General features: G+C 36.2%; 1 protein-coding gene across 2 annotated transcripts in view; it reads right to left on the reverse strand.

Moving 5' to 3' along the window:
• ARHGAP42 (Rho GTPase activating protein 42) overlaps positions 1-16,400 on the reverse strand; it is a 171,440-nt gene that overhangs the window by 14,070 nt on the left and 140,970 nt on the right. For both annotated transcript variants that reach the window (XM_083840029.1, XM_083840030.1), the window contains exons 15-21: positions 16,254-16,338; positions 14,956-15,014; positions 14,023-14,128; positions 9,293-9,452; positions 7,007-7,151; positions 3,821-4,201; positions 1,786-1,942 (exon numbers count right to left, since the gene is read on the reverse strand). In XM_083840029.1, coding sequence (XP_083696155.1) covers positions 1,786-1,942; positions 3,821-4,201; positions 7,007-7,151; positions 9,293-9,452; positions 14,023-14,128; positions 14,956-15,014; positions 16,254-16,338 — 1,093 coding nt within the window. The remainder of the gene's footprint in view (positions 1-1,785; positions 1,943-3,820; positions 4,202-7,006; positions 7,152-9,292; positions 9,453-14,022; positions 14,129-14,955; positions 15,015-16,253; positions 16,339-16,400) is intronic.

Below are 16,400 nucleotides of genomic sequence, written 5' to 3' on the forward strand. Positions count from 1 at the left end.
GTCTTGTAGAATGGGAAAAGTGCCAGATGACTGGGAGATAGCCAATGTCACAACAGTCTTCAGAAAGGGCAAGAACGAGGATCTGGGCAACTGCAGGCCAATCAGCCTCACCTCTGTCCCTGGAAAGGTGATGGAACAACCTGTTCTGGATGCCATTTCCAAGCAATTGGAAGAAAAGAAGGTTATGAGGAGTAGTCAACATGGATTCACCAAGGGAAAATCATGCTTAACCAACCTGGCAGCCTTCTATGATGTTGTCACCAACTGGGGAGATGAGGGGAGAGCAGTGGATGTTGTGTATCTTGACTTCTGGAAGGCTTTAGACACTGTCTCCCACAACATCCTTGTAATGAAGCTTAGAAAGTGTGGGATAGATGAATGGACAGCAAGGTGGATTGAGAACTGTCTGACTGGCAGAGCTCAGAGGGTTGTGATCAGTGGTGCAGAGTCTAGTTGGAGGCCTGTAACTAGCGGTGTTCCCCAGGGGTCCATACTGGGTCCAGTCTTGGTCAACATCATCAATGACCTGGACAAAGGGATAGAGTCCACCCTCAGCAAGTTTGCTGATGATACAAAGCTGGGAGGAGTGGCTGACACACCAGAAGGCTGTGCTACCATTCAGCGAGACATCAGACAATCAGGTTGGATTAGGCTTTGGGCAACCTGGTTTAGTGGAAGGTGTCCCTACCCATAGCAGGGGGGTTGGAATTAGATAATACTTAAGATCCCTTCCAATAAAAAACATTCCATGATTCTGTGATTCACTTAGAGAAACAAAGGAAATTAAAACGTTGCATTTAAATCCCTATTCAACAGAATTCTTAAGCGCATACCCTAATTTAGGCCACTGAATTCCACGTGCTCCAGAGCCTTGCTGATTCAGCAAGAAGGAAAACCTCAGCACACTATGTTTAAAATTGTATTCATGGATGACCAATGGATATACTGGACATGCTTGTTATTCCAGTCTGTCATTTTCATGCTTGAACTCTGAGCTGTTCAGGTGTACTTCTGTTTAAGTTAAGACACATCAATCTGTGAAATGACTACAGTGATCTCTTCCAGCTTAAGAGGTGGAGAGGCTTAGCAGAGTCCTCCAGTATTTGGAAAACTTCTTGGCGTTCTGCAGTGATTCTGTAAATCACTTGCTCATGACAACAGAGAAAGCCTGGGACAGAGTCAGGATTGCAGCAAAGATCTTCTAATTCTTAAGCTTGTGCTATAAGCACTAAGAATGATTGCTAACCTAAATCTCAAACAGCTGAATTATAACCTCTATTGTTAGAACTATCTTCCTCTCAAGAAAAAAAATATTGTCAGAAAAAAACACACCAAAGATCTCAATTATTGATCATGCAACAACTGAAGAAATTTCATTTTTTTTAACCTCCCTCCAATTTTTGACTTACAGAAATAAGATCTGATGATCTTCTTCACATAACAGCATTAGCAGTAAGCAGCAATTGTGCTCCTTGAAACGTTAAATTCCAGAAGAGTGAGAGATAATAATACTTATCACTTTCCAAAGATCCATGTCTTCATTAGGGAACTTATCTATAGTCTACTGAAGTAAATGGGAGTCTTTCAACTGACTTCATCAGACTGTGTCGTGTCTTCTTTGTTTACTTTACAATTTTAATGAAGCTAGATAAATAATTCATACATAAAGAAATTTCAAATCAAGTATTCATGGATGCTTTTTCAACTACTTATACTAGCTCTTTGGGATCACTTGATAGAAGACAACACTGTAACAACTCAAAACTCCAAAGGGTCTTGACTTACACAGATCCCGGTCTTTGATAACCATTACTTGATGCAGTATCTAATCTTAATCTCCTGCACATTTTGGGAGGCAAATCAGGGTTTGCTGGAGCCTTTGGTGTATCTTTGGTATCTGTTGAAGATAAGCTCTGTATAGATCCACTGTAGCTTTTGTTACCTAAAGAAAGCAACCAAATAATAGGGAATATTAAAGTGAATTTGAAGCTGTTTCACAACAACATGCAAAGCAATTTTTTTTTTAAGAAGCAAAACAGGCAGAAAGAACTTACTAGAACTTACTAAGTACTTACTAGAAGAAACAGCCTTTCAGACAAAGAGCTAGGAGAAAAGGACCAGCAGCAAAGATGAAGAAATGAGATTAAATTGTAAAGGCTAAAAAGTTACATTGCACTTAAATGGCTAGATAGTACTTTCAATAAAAAGTGAAAATAAAACACCTCAACATTTATAAAGTAGTACAATGCATGCAATTGTAGAAAAATTCATGTTGGAGGGGACCTCAGGAAGTCATCTAGTTCAAAGTCTTGCTAAAAGCAGTATTCACTAAGAAAAGAGATGATATTAATTTGTAAGAATTAATATTTCAGTATTCACAGAAGCTTCATGAAGCTTTTAAATGAAAAAAAAATATTAAGAACTAATAATTAAAGCTTCCTAAAACAATTGTTACCATAACTTGATAAAACAAACCTATAGCTGTACAGTCTGTATTGTACAGAGAAAAAGTCCTTTTAATGAATACAAGGCATGGTCTTATGTGCTTTTTAAGCTGATCTGTGGACTGCTACCTTGTTTGCATATACATTTGCAAGACAAGAACTGGATCTACTTCTATGTTTCTTTATTCCCAAGAACAACAGATGCTTAATGATGCTTTAAAGGCACTTAAAATATAGAGGTCTCTGTAATTATAAAGCACTACCTATATTAATCTTGTTATTAATTAACACTCACTCATATTAGGGAGTCGTAGGAAAAAGCTTGTACAAACCATGAGGGACACAGGGGAGAGAACTTTCTTAAACTTTTAGTGCTTCCCACACAAACACATATTTACCCTACCTGTACCTCAATTACTTATCGTATTGACGGCTCAGTGGCAAACTCAGCACTAATACTTGGTCCACTGGAGCTCATTGTTTCAGAGCTGACTGTTAATCTTCATAATCCAAAACATTTCACGACAGTGTCTGTTCTAAAGTAATTTCCAGATAGCTGTCAATATTATCTCATATACTCACAGAGGTAAAGCAAGTGTCTATATTAAGAAGCTGTAATTTCATCCTTCCCTATATTGTAAGGACCCTTTCTACAGGTTTGTTTGGAACACAAGTTCTTCTTAGGTGCTAGGAGGGTGTTCTTCAAATCAGCATCCTTCTTTGACTGAACAGGAAGATTGGTTTCCTAACTTTCACATTGAAACTAAAGGTGGGTTTGCAAGTTCATCATTGTTCCTGAACATCATGTACATCCATATACAGACATGTTCAGCCATAATCTTGTGTTCGAGGTACTCTACTTGCTGTATTGGATAACAAAAACATGCAGGCAGGGCAGAACGAAGACTCTATTCTGTTGGGAGGGTTTCAGACATACATTTCATGGCATGGACAAGAAGAGACAAAGCTGTTACTCACTAGATGCCTTAAGCATAAGGGATTTTAAATTTAAATGCTAGCTTTGATCATTATCAATCACGTTGCAAGGTTTCATTCTTCTGACACAGTGATAAACCATAGCTACCAACTCTTCTATATTATAAGCCAGAAATCATCTTACAAGTTAGTTGCCTCAGTGAAGCACAGCAGGACAGCGAGTACTCTAAATTCCAAGAAAAAATTGTAACTTTTAAGCTATGTGAACTGTACAGATGACAACAGAAATATGTCAGAAGCAGTTGGAAAAGTGAAAGAACATACCACAATAGTTAAAAAATAAACAAGACCAAAGAATATCATTAGCTTTCAAATGCACTTCATGTTTTCTGATGCCTCACAGTAAACTCACTGATGTCCTAAAGGACCTTGGAAATTACCTTCAGCTGATGGAATTGATCTGAGCGACGAACCTGAAGATCTTTTCAGCTCGGATAGACTGTAAGAACTCTTCTTGGTCAGATCTGTTGGTGGAGAGGCATTCTCTGGTCCAGTGACAGAAGCTACACTTTGGCAGTCTGACTCCACGTCTGTTTTTGTTGCATCCTCCTTTGATGAGGATTCTGGACTTGTAGTCCAGAGGCCTGAACTCTTCTGACCATTAGAAGAAGGGGGAGAGGCAATCCATGGAATCCCTCCTGATTTCTCCCTGGGCTGTGGGGGTGCACATTTGGTGGTGCTGTTCTGCTCAGAGGAGTGAGAAGAGAGAGATTCAATGCTGCCCATGGGAGTGCTATCTGGGCTGCTGCTGTACGAGTCACCTAGGCAGGAGGGAGGGGAGAAGAAAGAGAAATACAAAGATAATTACATTGTTTTACCATGTACATTTCTCTCATGCCACCTTTAGCCCCTGTACATTACTTGTCATCAAATTCATTAAACTGTGGTTCCAGCGACAGTCATTCTCAAGACAAAATAGCAATTTAGTTCCTCTAAGTTTCACACATTCCTATCTTTAACCTGAAAAAGCTGCATTTTGTGGATATATCTCTAGAGTGGATGAACATAATGGTGGTGCTATTTCACATAAAAGTTTGCGTTTTCAAAGAACTGCCTGCAATATAAATATCAGTAGGAAATTAAACAGTTCCAGTGTCACAATATCTTTTAACAAGCACCGTACTTTGCTTAATAAAGCAAATGTGGTGTTTGTCACATTTATGTTCTGCAATGCATAACTCTATTGCCAGCAAGTGAAATACTTAAGTTTTACTTTGTTTACCAAGTTGCTGAGGATCTTGGCAGTCTCTCCAAGACTAGTCCATAAGTCTATCTGCAGATATGCTATTTTCTGAATCATCATACCTTTCATGAAATCCCTGTGCTGTAGAAGGACAACTCATTCCGTTATTTACAACTTTAACATTGAACATTTGATTAATTTCTTTAATTAGACTGATATTAGAGAAGTTTACCTACGTACACAAAAATGTTTGTGCTGATCTAATTATTTTCAAAGATATTGTGCAACAAGAAGTGGAAACATCCTAAAGAGATTTGTTGATATGAGGCTATGAACACTCATCAGAAATGAGGAAGCACTGGCCTACAGTATAGTGAGAGCTGAGTTATCTTAAAGATTGGATTCATAAAAATGTCGTAATAGTCTAGTGAGTCATATGCTAGTTTCTAATAAGATTTTTTTCCCCACAGCTAGGAGATATAACTCTCAAATTTCACAAGAAGCAGGGAATGTACATTTTTTATCCACACATTATTTTTCATCCACATAGTATTTAGAAGATAACAACATGATACAGATGCTTTTGCCTCCAAAAGTTTCAATGTCCTTGGCAACAGGTGACTAAAGCCACTTAAAATACTCACAAACACCAGTGTCTTGCCTAGTAGGTGTGAAAACAGTAGTGCCACTGGAACAGTAATTTGAAATATTCTGTCCACTTCTGCTCAGAATGTCGGTATTTCAGACAAGATTGTGCCCTAACTTACTCCTGACAGACCATTAGTTTCTTGAAAATTGCAAGATAGGCTGGAGCCTAGATTTGTCAGATGCATTTTCTATCATTTTCTATCATTCCCTACAGCTTGGTATCTATACTTCATTTTCTGCTGGCATATAAAATTCCTTAAATTCCTGAAATATAGTTAAATGTCCATCCTTCATTTAAATGATGACTTAAAACCATCTAGCACTTCAGAAATAGCTACTGCTGGAAGCCAGGACTCTCTCTTATCTGTCTCTGGCACAGCCAGAGATACTCAGCAAGAATACTTGTGCTCCTGCCTCACCCTTCCAGGCACAAATGAGATCTTAACTGGAACTTGTGTAGCAAATGCTGAGCTTGAGCCAACAAGCAAAGCCCATGTTGAGAGTCCCTGGGTCAGGGCTAGCTCCAGTCCAGCCACCAGCAGAAGGCATGCGTCTGAATAAAGAAGATTGTGCTTGCATGTGCCCTGCAAAATACTTGCACAGAATTGCCCCACAACAATGCAAAAAAGTTACACAGTGAGAAACAGTTGAAACTTGCTCAATTTCTCTTCTGGTGTATATAACTGACAGCTCATCTGTAACTTTTTACTCTAAGGATCCCATGTCATTCAAATAGGCAACTGATGTGTAGACAGCTATTGTTCTAATTCAACATTTAAATTCTCATCAACAGGAAGTATGTAACATATATACATGGAAAATGCAGCATCCATGCAAGAGCATAGCATGGATATATTTCCCAACATTACAGACGTGAGAGTTAATATAGATCCTACAGAACAGATAACCTTAACTGTGGAATAATTTACTGTACTAGTTTAATGTAAATCTTCTTGAGGAATTAGGGGAGACAAAAGTTCTTTTGGAAATCTCTTGCAGTAGTTGGCAAATTATTCTTTGCTACAGTTTCAATACCTCTTAATGGTAAGGCCAGTAAGTAATAAATGATGGTCCTCTGGATGAAAAAGAAAGAAGTGCAACTTTTTAAATAGTCACTTCTACATGAAAATTAATACACATTTGCAGCAGTTAACTGCAAACATCGCTCCCTGCTGTTAAACATTGTCATATGATGAGTACGCTGTTTCTCACAAAAATATGGGCGTTTGTTTCTGTTCCAGAAAAACTAACAAAGTTTCAGTGGTTTTGGCAACCTAGGCAGTGGTTTACTTTGAACCAAAGACCACAGTTTCATGCATGTGAAAAAAGCCAAGTAATGGTTTTGATCTCCGACCTTGACCAAATTGCATTTATTACAGCTTCCAAACCTTAACAATCATCTTACAAGCAAATGAGGTGAATGTCATACAGTGAACTTTGCAGAGTTTCAAAGCAGGCTACACTTAGATTAGACTATAAAGTCTACTATAAAATATTTTTGAACACTGTATGCAATACAAGACTTGCCTAAAAACAAATATTCTTTCTCCTCTGAGAGAAGTAAGGAATGCAGTCATTCAGCAGTGCGGCTGTGACTCACGGAGGTTAAAAAGCTGATGAAAATCCATCTGTTATGCTTATATTATTGGAATACAATATTTACTGGATATTATTCAGGATAATTAAAAGGCAAGACATAAAAAGGAAGATAATGAGTCAACATGCACTAACTTACTGTCAGGATCTGCTAGACATGGTGTATATCTTCCTTTGGGTTTACGTGGACCTGTGGAGAGACAAATTGCTCTTGTCCTTCTTGAACTTGAACGGGACTGAGGTTGGGGAAGAGGAATATTGGGGTCTGGTGCAGTGTGAAATATCTGTATGATTTAAAAAAAAAAAAAAGAAAAAAGACATAAACAAGAGAGGTACTCTTAGACTTCCATTAATAATCCATTTCTTTTCTTAATTGCTGCACTTGAAATGAATGCTGTAATAGTCTCACACATTACAAAAGTGTAAATTAAGAGAATATAGGCTTTATTCTGATCTGATTTTACAATCCAGGAAGAACATTACTGGATTAGTGAACAACAAGCTGTACATAAAACTTATATTAATTATATAAAAATATTTGTTTAAATGGTTTTATTTTCTAGTCCCAGTTACAAAGTGCTTAACAATCTAAACTGTGAAACATACAATAAGCACTTACTACTAACTCCTGCCTAAGAAGTATATTTAAAAAAAAAATATTATGAAAGATTGAATTTTGTTCTCTATGTTCGTGTGAGAGCTTTTGTATGTCACAGAAAAGAGTCATAGTTGTAACTTATTTAAAAACCATTTGGATTTCAGAAAACTACTTTATTTTGCCAAACAAGTCAAGTTTGATGAGGATCACCCTTTAGGTTTGGAGCATCTCCTGATTTTTATCTTTCATGTACCCCTGCTATCACTGGTCAATTATGTACTTCGTTATAGAAAACTCCAAATTTTTTCAGGTCAAATCTTTTCAGGTTTCAGGACTACTGGGATCTGACATAGGTATACATAAAGTTTTAACAACTCTTCGCTGATGAGAACAGCAAGCCTGCCACCAAGAACAATGCTGGGCAACTTTCATTTAGGTGACTTTCATTTATATCACCTGTTCTGCAATATTCAACACACCTGCAGTAGAGGTATTGAAAGACCCTAAAAATCATCTTGTATACTTCTAGTAAAAATGGTAACTGACTTGGCGGAAAATTGAAACAAAAAAATGTAACCAAAAGATTTATTTTTCTTTCAGATCTTCTTCCTCACTTATTCCTCCTAATGTGGACTGTGTTTGTAAACTCTATTAAGTATCTCTTACAGAATTTGGTGGAAGGAATTGTGATTAGTTCTGTGGCATGGAGAAGAGGTTCTACAGAGAAAGATTGCCTGTTCTGTTAAGCTACTGAAGGAATCAGAAGTGTTCAGTCTCCATAGTGTAAGGAGCAAGGGCTAAGCATTGTAGGTTAAATACCAAGCAAAAGGTGTCTCTGCAAGGACTTCTGGATTCCTTATAAATAGGGCACTCTTAGAACAGGATGGGGTGAACAATGAGAAGACACCTTTGTGCCATTCAAAAAGTGGATGGAAGCAAATATACTTTGATAGTAGAAAATACTTTAACGGAGGACTTGAGATGCTCTTGAAGTATATTAAAAACATAGTAGTAATTGGTAAGTATCACATCAGTGAAAAAACATGTCTCAGTGCAGAGAAATAGAGCAAGGGTGATTTTGGTTGTGCAACCGTGGTCTTTGTATTGAATTTGCTGGTAATTTTCTGGAGAGGAAATTCAATGTTGGAACTTTCAAATCCCAAAGATTTGATAAGTTAAAAACCTGTAACTAGGGATAAAATGTCACCTAAGAAACTTTTTTTTTTTTCTTTTTACCAGCTTGATGTAGTATCTACACACTTGAAAAATGACAGAGCACAGAGAAATGGGGATTCTGCTCGAGATCCCCTGCTTGTGAAAAGAGGAACTGAAAGATGACTGGGGTTTCATGACAGTAGGTGGGCCTTGACCTCCACTGTGCAGCTAGCATATCCCCAAAAGACAGTAATAGTCAGAAAGACTCTGAGCTGATGCACAAAGTGTACACACAGGAGAATCCATGAGTTCACTCAGAGCGAACCTCAATATACTGCTAGCGTGAGAGATGGAAGAGCAAAGGAGCAAAGTATGCCCTTCTCGTTTTGTTTCTAGATATGAGAAGGACACAGCAATCTTCAGAAAGCTAATGAAGATTCAGAACTACACCTTCAAAGCACAGGAGATTATGTCTTGTATCTATACCTTTCATAGCCAAAAAATCTTGCTAGGAGTACCAGTCCATAGCATGGGGTAGGAAAAAGGTACTCTTTCTATCAATAACCTTCTACAAATGCTGAATTCAGACAATCCTTAAGAATTTTTGGATGGTAACGAAAATGAGATCTCAGTTTCATTTTATCACAAAACATTCAGATAAGCTCCTACTACCTTTTCATAATGCTCTATCAGAATTTCAACGACGATATTCTGAAACTTAATGTTCATCATGGCAGCCACAGTTTCTTCTTGGGCTCTCATCAGAGTTGGTCCAAAGATAACACCAAGGTTGGATACTGTCATAAGATTTTGCTGACTGTGTAATGATACCCTTTAAATGAACAGAAATGATATGCAGTTAAATAATTGTGCTAAACTACAACTCTAACAGGCAAAATCTCACATTCATGCCTCCTCTTTAAAAATATTTTAACATTTTTAAATTTACTCGAGTTAAAAGCTAGTCCAGTACTGTATTTCCATTAAGGCTCCAATCTTACAATAATTTAGTGGCTAATAAGGAAGTCTTCCTAGAGTAAGCATCTAAGTTCCTTACATAACTGATAGGGAAAAGGAACCATCTCTGAATGTAGCCACAGAGAGATCCAGTCCATCTAAAGATTAGGAACCATAAGAACCTCTCTATCTCCAATGATTATACAGGAACTTTATTACTCAAATGACTGAAAATATTAGGTGATAACAGAGGTCAACGGTGTACTTAGCTTTCATGCAAAGGAAAGAAACTTAGTTACTGAAAACAGTTACTGAAAACACTTAAATTGCAATCGGATCTCTAAATATCTCTAGAACATAGGAGCAGTGGGGTCAGTGTCATTGTTTTTGTGGTATAGATAAAACACCAGATGATCATAATGACATCTTCTGTCTTTAAAATACACTAGCCTTGTAAAAGCCATGAAAAAAAAAAGCCATGAAAGCCATCTATCAGTAATCGTCAAAATCCTTTTTTCTCCTTATAAGTTCACTTTTATAAATAAGATTTACTGAATAAAATCTGCATCATCATAATTCTTCAAAATAAGCGGCAGTGACTCCTGAGTCACAGCTGCCCCATTGCCTTACATGTCCGAGAAATACAATGACAAGTAAATTTTTCATAACTGCCTTAATGCTTAATCTTACTGAATCTGCTATTAAATAGAGTCAGAGGTACTCATTCACATTCTCCTCTTCCTTCTTACTGCTATCTATTACTATTGTCAAACTGATAAACACTATTTTATCCATTTCTTAAATAAGTAAAATAACCCTTGTACCTTTTAAAATTAAGAAACAGTAAAATTTATAAAACATTGGAAGGAGCAGGTAGGAGCAAACCATATCTTCTGTTTTTCTCTGACAGCATTCATTAATCAAGGTTATGGAGACATCTGTCATGCTTTTCTTCCAATAAAACTCTCAGGGATCTTGATTTGTTCTTAATGTTATACAAACGATAGCAAAATGATCTGTCTGATGTCAAAGTTTGGTAGCAAATTACACAAATACTATCCCTTTACAGATTAGAAAGCCAGTGACAAAAAGACTGAGATTTTCCCATAGCTGCTGGGAAATTTTGAAAGGATCAGGATCAAACCCATATCTGGACTCACAGACTACCCTCTCTCAGTCTCACAGTTGGGTAGGCACTAGTGATACACTGAATGAGGGAATGAACAGTAGAGTTATCTTGGTAGAGAGGTGAACTAGACTAGAATTACTTCTATAATGAAGTAAATACTGCCTTCATAATCAGAACAGGAATGCTTTAGCACCTTATTTACACTGAGAATCAGAAGAAATATGGGAAAGAGGTTTGTACAGGAGATAATGTGATATAAACTGCAGAAAAATAAATACCTGTCTTCTTACATTTCCTATTTTGTTTCATTAAGTTAGGCCTAAAAACATCCCCAAATTTTACTTAGACACCGTGCCAGAGATTGTTTTTTGGAAGCCTAATCATGTAAATTTTTACCTTGTTAAAGCATATTTTTAGCCAATTATTTCCATGTAAGTTTCTCTGTAATAGATCTTATGTTTGGCTGAGGGGTGTTTGGGAAGTCTACTAGTGTCTTAATGAAATGGAATTTTGAATAACTAAGCTCTAAGTCTGTTAGAAAACCTAAAAAAAAAAAAAAAGCTTTATGCAATGTTAGTCTGCTTTGTGCTGCGCAATAATTGTTAAGGTCTCTTACACAAACATAGTCTTACAGCATAGGACAGAAAGTAGTGTTTGTACTGTGTTTGGGTTTCCTTGGTGACAAATTTGGTAGCTTGGCTAATAAAAGGAAGGGTGAATTTAATAACATTGTAACCAGAAAGGACTTTCTGCAAAGCATCTCGAAGGCTCAATTTCCAGCAAAAATGAAAAAAAAAAAAAACAAAAACAAAAAAACAAACAGGCTTGTAAATGGATCATTTTGATAAGCACTTTCCTCTGACCTAGTCCTACTGTTGCTGGGCTACTGAATAGGTAGAGGCCAAAGCAATCATGCATTTCAGGTAGCCATAAGATATTTATTAATGTGCAGTTGCTTTCTCCTCAAAATCTCTTTCTTTGATGTATCCTCAGTAAATCTCTGATACTACCAGATTGCAGGCTATCTACTATAGAAGGGTATGGTGCTATAAAATTATACCAAAGAATGATCCATTCTTCAAAGTAGACAAGCAGATAATTTAATTAGGAAGGTTTAAAAACAAAAAAATGAGTTTCCTATCTTAAAGTAACACCAAACCTTCAGTTCTTGCCTAGCTGCTGACTGAGTGTATATTCATGCAGCACGACCTCTCTCCAGAGTGCTTTTCAGGATTTGCTGGTTTTGATTGTTTTTAGTATGAGCTCCATCCCACAACATCTAGATCCTATTTAATTGTGCACAGTGACACAGAAGTCAAGGTAGGCAGAAACCTAAGGGCCTTAAGACCTAAACCAAGGAAGAAAAATATTATCCTCTTCTCATAAGGCACCATTAAACATATACTATTTTTATGTAGACATAAGAGCATATGCAAAGGAACTGAACAGAAAAAATAAATGCAGTAAGAGGACATACACTTCAAAATGGGATTTTAAACAAAAGAATGAAAAAAAACCATGATTATTTTCTTCATATTTATCCATTTACATAAAGTTATGCACTCTACGTATCATTTGTTCCGTGAAAAATCTCCACACGGGTAGGAAAGAGAAGGAAGTAAAATAACTAATACATTCCAAAGACTAATTTTGAATTCAGGATCATTAGAATTGCTAGCATAAACAACAGCTGGAAAATTATATGAGCAATTAGAAGGGATGAATTGAATGTTGGAAAGAGACAAACTGAAAGTTTTCAGAATAAATCCAAAAGATTTAAATTTATCAGAAATGAAAATCACATTAAAATTGAGACAGGCAAGAGCTAAAGAGAACAATTAAAGAAGGGAATACTGCAGACATGTTCTTCTTTGAAAACGCATCTGAGGTAACAGTGAGAATAAAGAGTTCAGGAAAAGAGGTCAAGAAAGAAATGTTTGCCTGCAACTAAATCTGCCTACAGATAAGTCAATTCCTAGATTGATATATTTCAATTTTGTGGCCTTCAGACTAGCAGCTTTTACAAAAATCTTTAATTCATCATTAAAAGTCCCTACTTTTTACATTTCTAGAAAGCAGAAAATATTGTATTTTTAACTAATCAAATAACTCTTTTGTTAGAAACTTACAAAACTTGCTTTCCTCCTGTTCTCTGGGTCACCCCGTGTCTAATGAGATGCAAGGTTTGCCTAAACAGCTTTTGCAGTGTAAGCACTCACAGCAGTTCCCTATTATGCTAGCTCTCCTTGGACAAATAACATAAAGGGATAAATAATTTCCACCAAAGAAATTTTCAATGTTCTTAAGTCCACGAAAGAAATCAATAACTGCATTAGGCTGCACTGCAGTGTACTGCAGGCAGAGGTGGCTCAAGCTGTGATCAAAAAGCAGAACAGTGGAGACGTAATGAATGGAATGAAAACAATACGGAGTGCTTTATAACATCTTCTACATACATCAATCATGTGGGCCTTAAATAAAAAATTGCTGTTTCAGTATCACATTCCAAGCATCCTAACATATTTACAAAAGTATTCAGCAAAAGTTGGTGAAAATGAAAAAACTTTAAAAAAAACTTACATAAATAATGTTTGATGCAGAAACAGGATATATGATAACATAATAAAGGTATGTAATCATAGCTAGTTATACGGAGAGACAGAAGAGAACAAAAACTTGTCTTTTTTTTTGTCTCACAGTGCATGCTAAGGGTAATTCAATGGAGATGAAAGATCATCTCTTCAAAAAAATAAAAATATTTTCCACGTGATATTTAATTAAGACTCAGAGAAGCTGATGGAACTGGGGAGATTCAAAAGTGGGTTTGGACACATTTGTACAGCCATCAAGAATATAAATAAAAATCCTTCAAATTAGTATTTTCAAAGCACATTCTACCTCAGAGCTGTTACAAATAAAAATAAGATAAAACATGAAGGACCAGTCTAGTCTTGATTTTTGAAATGGTTTGGGGGCCAAAACAGTAATTTCTTGTCAACCTTAGCATAATTTTAGATGTTTCTCAAATTTAATTAGTTCCAATTCCTGTAGTTATTAGGAACTATGAATGAAAACATGAAGTTTATTTTATACATAATCAGTCATTTTGGTGACTCATCATGGTGTTTCTTTTATTTTTGCTTCTACAGTAAGCATTATTCAGCTACACTGAGAACTGTATTTCAGAAATCAAATATAATTTCAAGAGGCACTGTCTTAACACAACTGCCCTAATGGATTAGGCAACACTGACAAATTAAAAGCAAAAATGATTGCAACTTATAATAATATGAAACAGAGGAAAATAAAGAATTACTTGACCAAGTGCTTGATAAGGATGTCCAGCATCTCTCTGTTCTTCTCTGGTAATTTATGTACAAGCGCATGCACTGCCTCAACTCTGTAGTTCTGATCATCCGATTCTATTAAACAGAAAACAGATATTGTTGATAAATTAGAAAATGTGCTAAAGTGAGACTAAAAATAGCAGCAGTGCCCGTATGCCAATACATACATGCACTGCAGGGAGCAAAAACCAACTAACCTTCAAAATGATGAGTACAATTCAATTATATTTATTACAAGAGCATTCTGGAATCTGGATTTCAAGCAACTTGACAAAAGCAGTTACCACCAATACCAAAGTCAACAAAATCTGTGGCAATTTTGACTGAGTGTTGTACTTAGTGGAATCCAAGACTTTACTCCTTGATATTTAAAATATCTAAAATTTTTGAGCGTATATTATCAAGGCAAGAGGAAATGAGGAAATAACTTCAAATTTTAAACTGGAGTTGTTAGAAAAACAATTTTACTATCTTTCTCTCTAATTACTCCATTTGTGATAAGGAGGTAATTATCACTCCTCTCCAATTTCTCAGGGCAAGCTGGGAAAATAAAGATCCCTGGATGAGAGGGATGAATGATATAAAGGAATTATTAGCCTCTGTAAAACAAACAAACAAACAAATCAAGATTTAAAATTTCATGCAGGAGGCAGTCACACAGAAGCTCTAAAAAGATCAGAACAAACCACTGAACAGCTTCATCTAGTATGACTAGTATGACTTTTCTGTTTTGTGGGCTTTCATGTGGCACTGTGCTGTCATATACAGTGAAATGGAAGAACTCAAATCCTTGCCAGGATTACTGAATACTACACCGAGGATTAAAACAGGGATAATAACTGAGGAGATCAGAGGACAGAAATTATTTACTTTCATTAAAGTGTATTTATTACTTTACTTACTAACAGCAACAATGAAATCTTTGTGCAGCTTGAATGTCATCAGTGGTTCTGAAAGACACCTGGTTGTAAAAAAATATTTAAAAGAACATTTGAAACAATGCATCACTCAAAGTCTGCTTAGGTTTTACAAGTGTCATTACGATAGCCCACAATATCTGCATAATGTATATTGTTATGTCCCAGGAAACCCAATTCACTCATTAGAAGTAGTATACAACTCAGTCGTGTACACAGTCTGAAAATCTCTTTGAAGTGAACCAGATGTCACCATAGAAGTTAAGAAGAGAAATATTACCAGCACTGTCTTCATCACAGTGGCTCACTATGTTACGACTTCCATACTATGGAACAGGAATACTACTACTGCAGGACAAGGTACAGAGGGCTGCAGAAATAATCTTTTGCCCAAGAAAAACGCATGATGAAACTTAATACTGAAAGTCTAACCTGAGACATTCTGAAAGAACACTCCTCAGAAAGAAACCTGTGAATTGTCTTAGGGCGACAAAAACACAGCTACTGCTAGCTCACATTCTAATTTCACAAATACAAGACCTGAAGTGAGCTGTGTTTCTGAAGATATATGATACATTTCTTCAACAGCCAGTTGTTTCAATGAAGTTTAAACACACATTCTACTATAAATCCTAAGCATATTTTCCATATATGTTCTCACGTTCTGCCCTTTGTTAGGTGAACGCTTTAAGACATCCAGTTATTTAGAAGGCACAGAACACTCATCATCTGGATTTTATACTTCTAATTGTGTTTATTTTCAACATTACATATTGATACCCCAAAAAGAGTTATAACACAAATGCTAACACTCTTGAAAATTCTGGCTGTTATTAGAAAAAAAAATAATTAAGAGAAACTGATAATGTGGGAGGGATATCCTGCTTGTGAAGATACCAACTTCTAAGGATAAAAATAGTTTATTACCATTTCTGCAGAGATTTTTACTCTACTCCAACCATGATGCCATGAAACATCATGGTACACAGCTTGAGGGAGCCAAAAGAAAAACTCAAAAAAACATGCTTTGTAGTTTACACAAAAGATTTTACATAAAAACATGCAGTTAATTATATTCTACCAAATTTACATCTATACAAGAGACGACTATCTTAACAAGGCAGAAAAGTTTGTGACAAACGGTAGACATATTGCTACACATAAAAAAGATTATATACTTGCTTATTACCATGTTAATAGATAAAATAAATGTAATATGATACTAATAGGCAAAAGATTAATGGGCCATAAAAGGAATACTGAGATTTGCTCATCATCCTTACCTGAGGTAGTTTTTTAGTCCACTTGTTATTGTTTTATTGTCCCAAAGTTCCATATCAATATCCATATCAGGAGGAGATTTAGGGGCTGGTAGAAATTTGAATTAGGATTGTTACGGTTTGACTAACAGACAGACAAGAAAAGCAGCA

The sequence above is a fragment of the Anser anser genome (genome assembly GCF_964211835.1).
Source record: "Anser anser genome assembly, chromosome: 1".
Lineage (NCBI taxonomy): Eukaryota > Metazoa > Chordata > Aves > Anseriformes > Anatidae > Anser > Anser anser.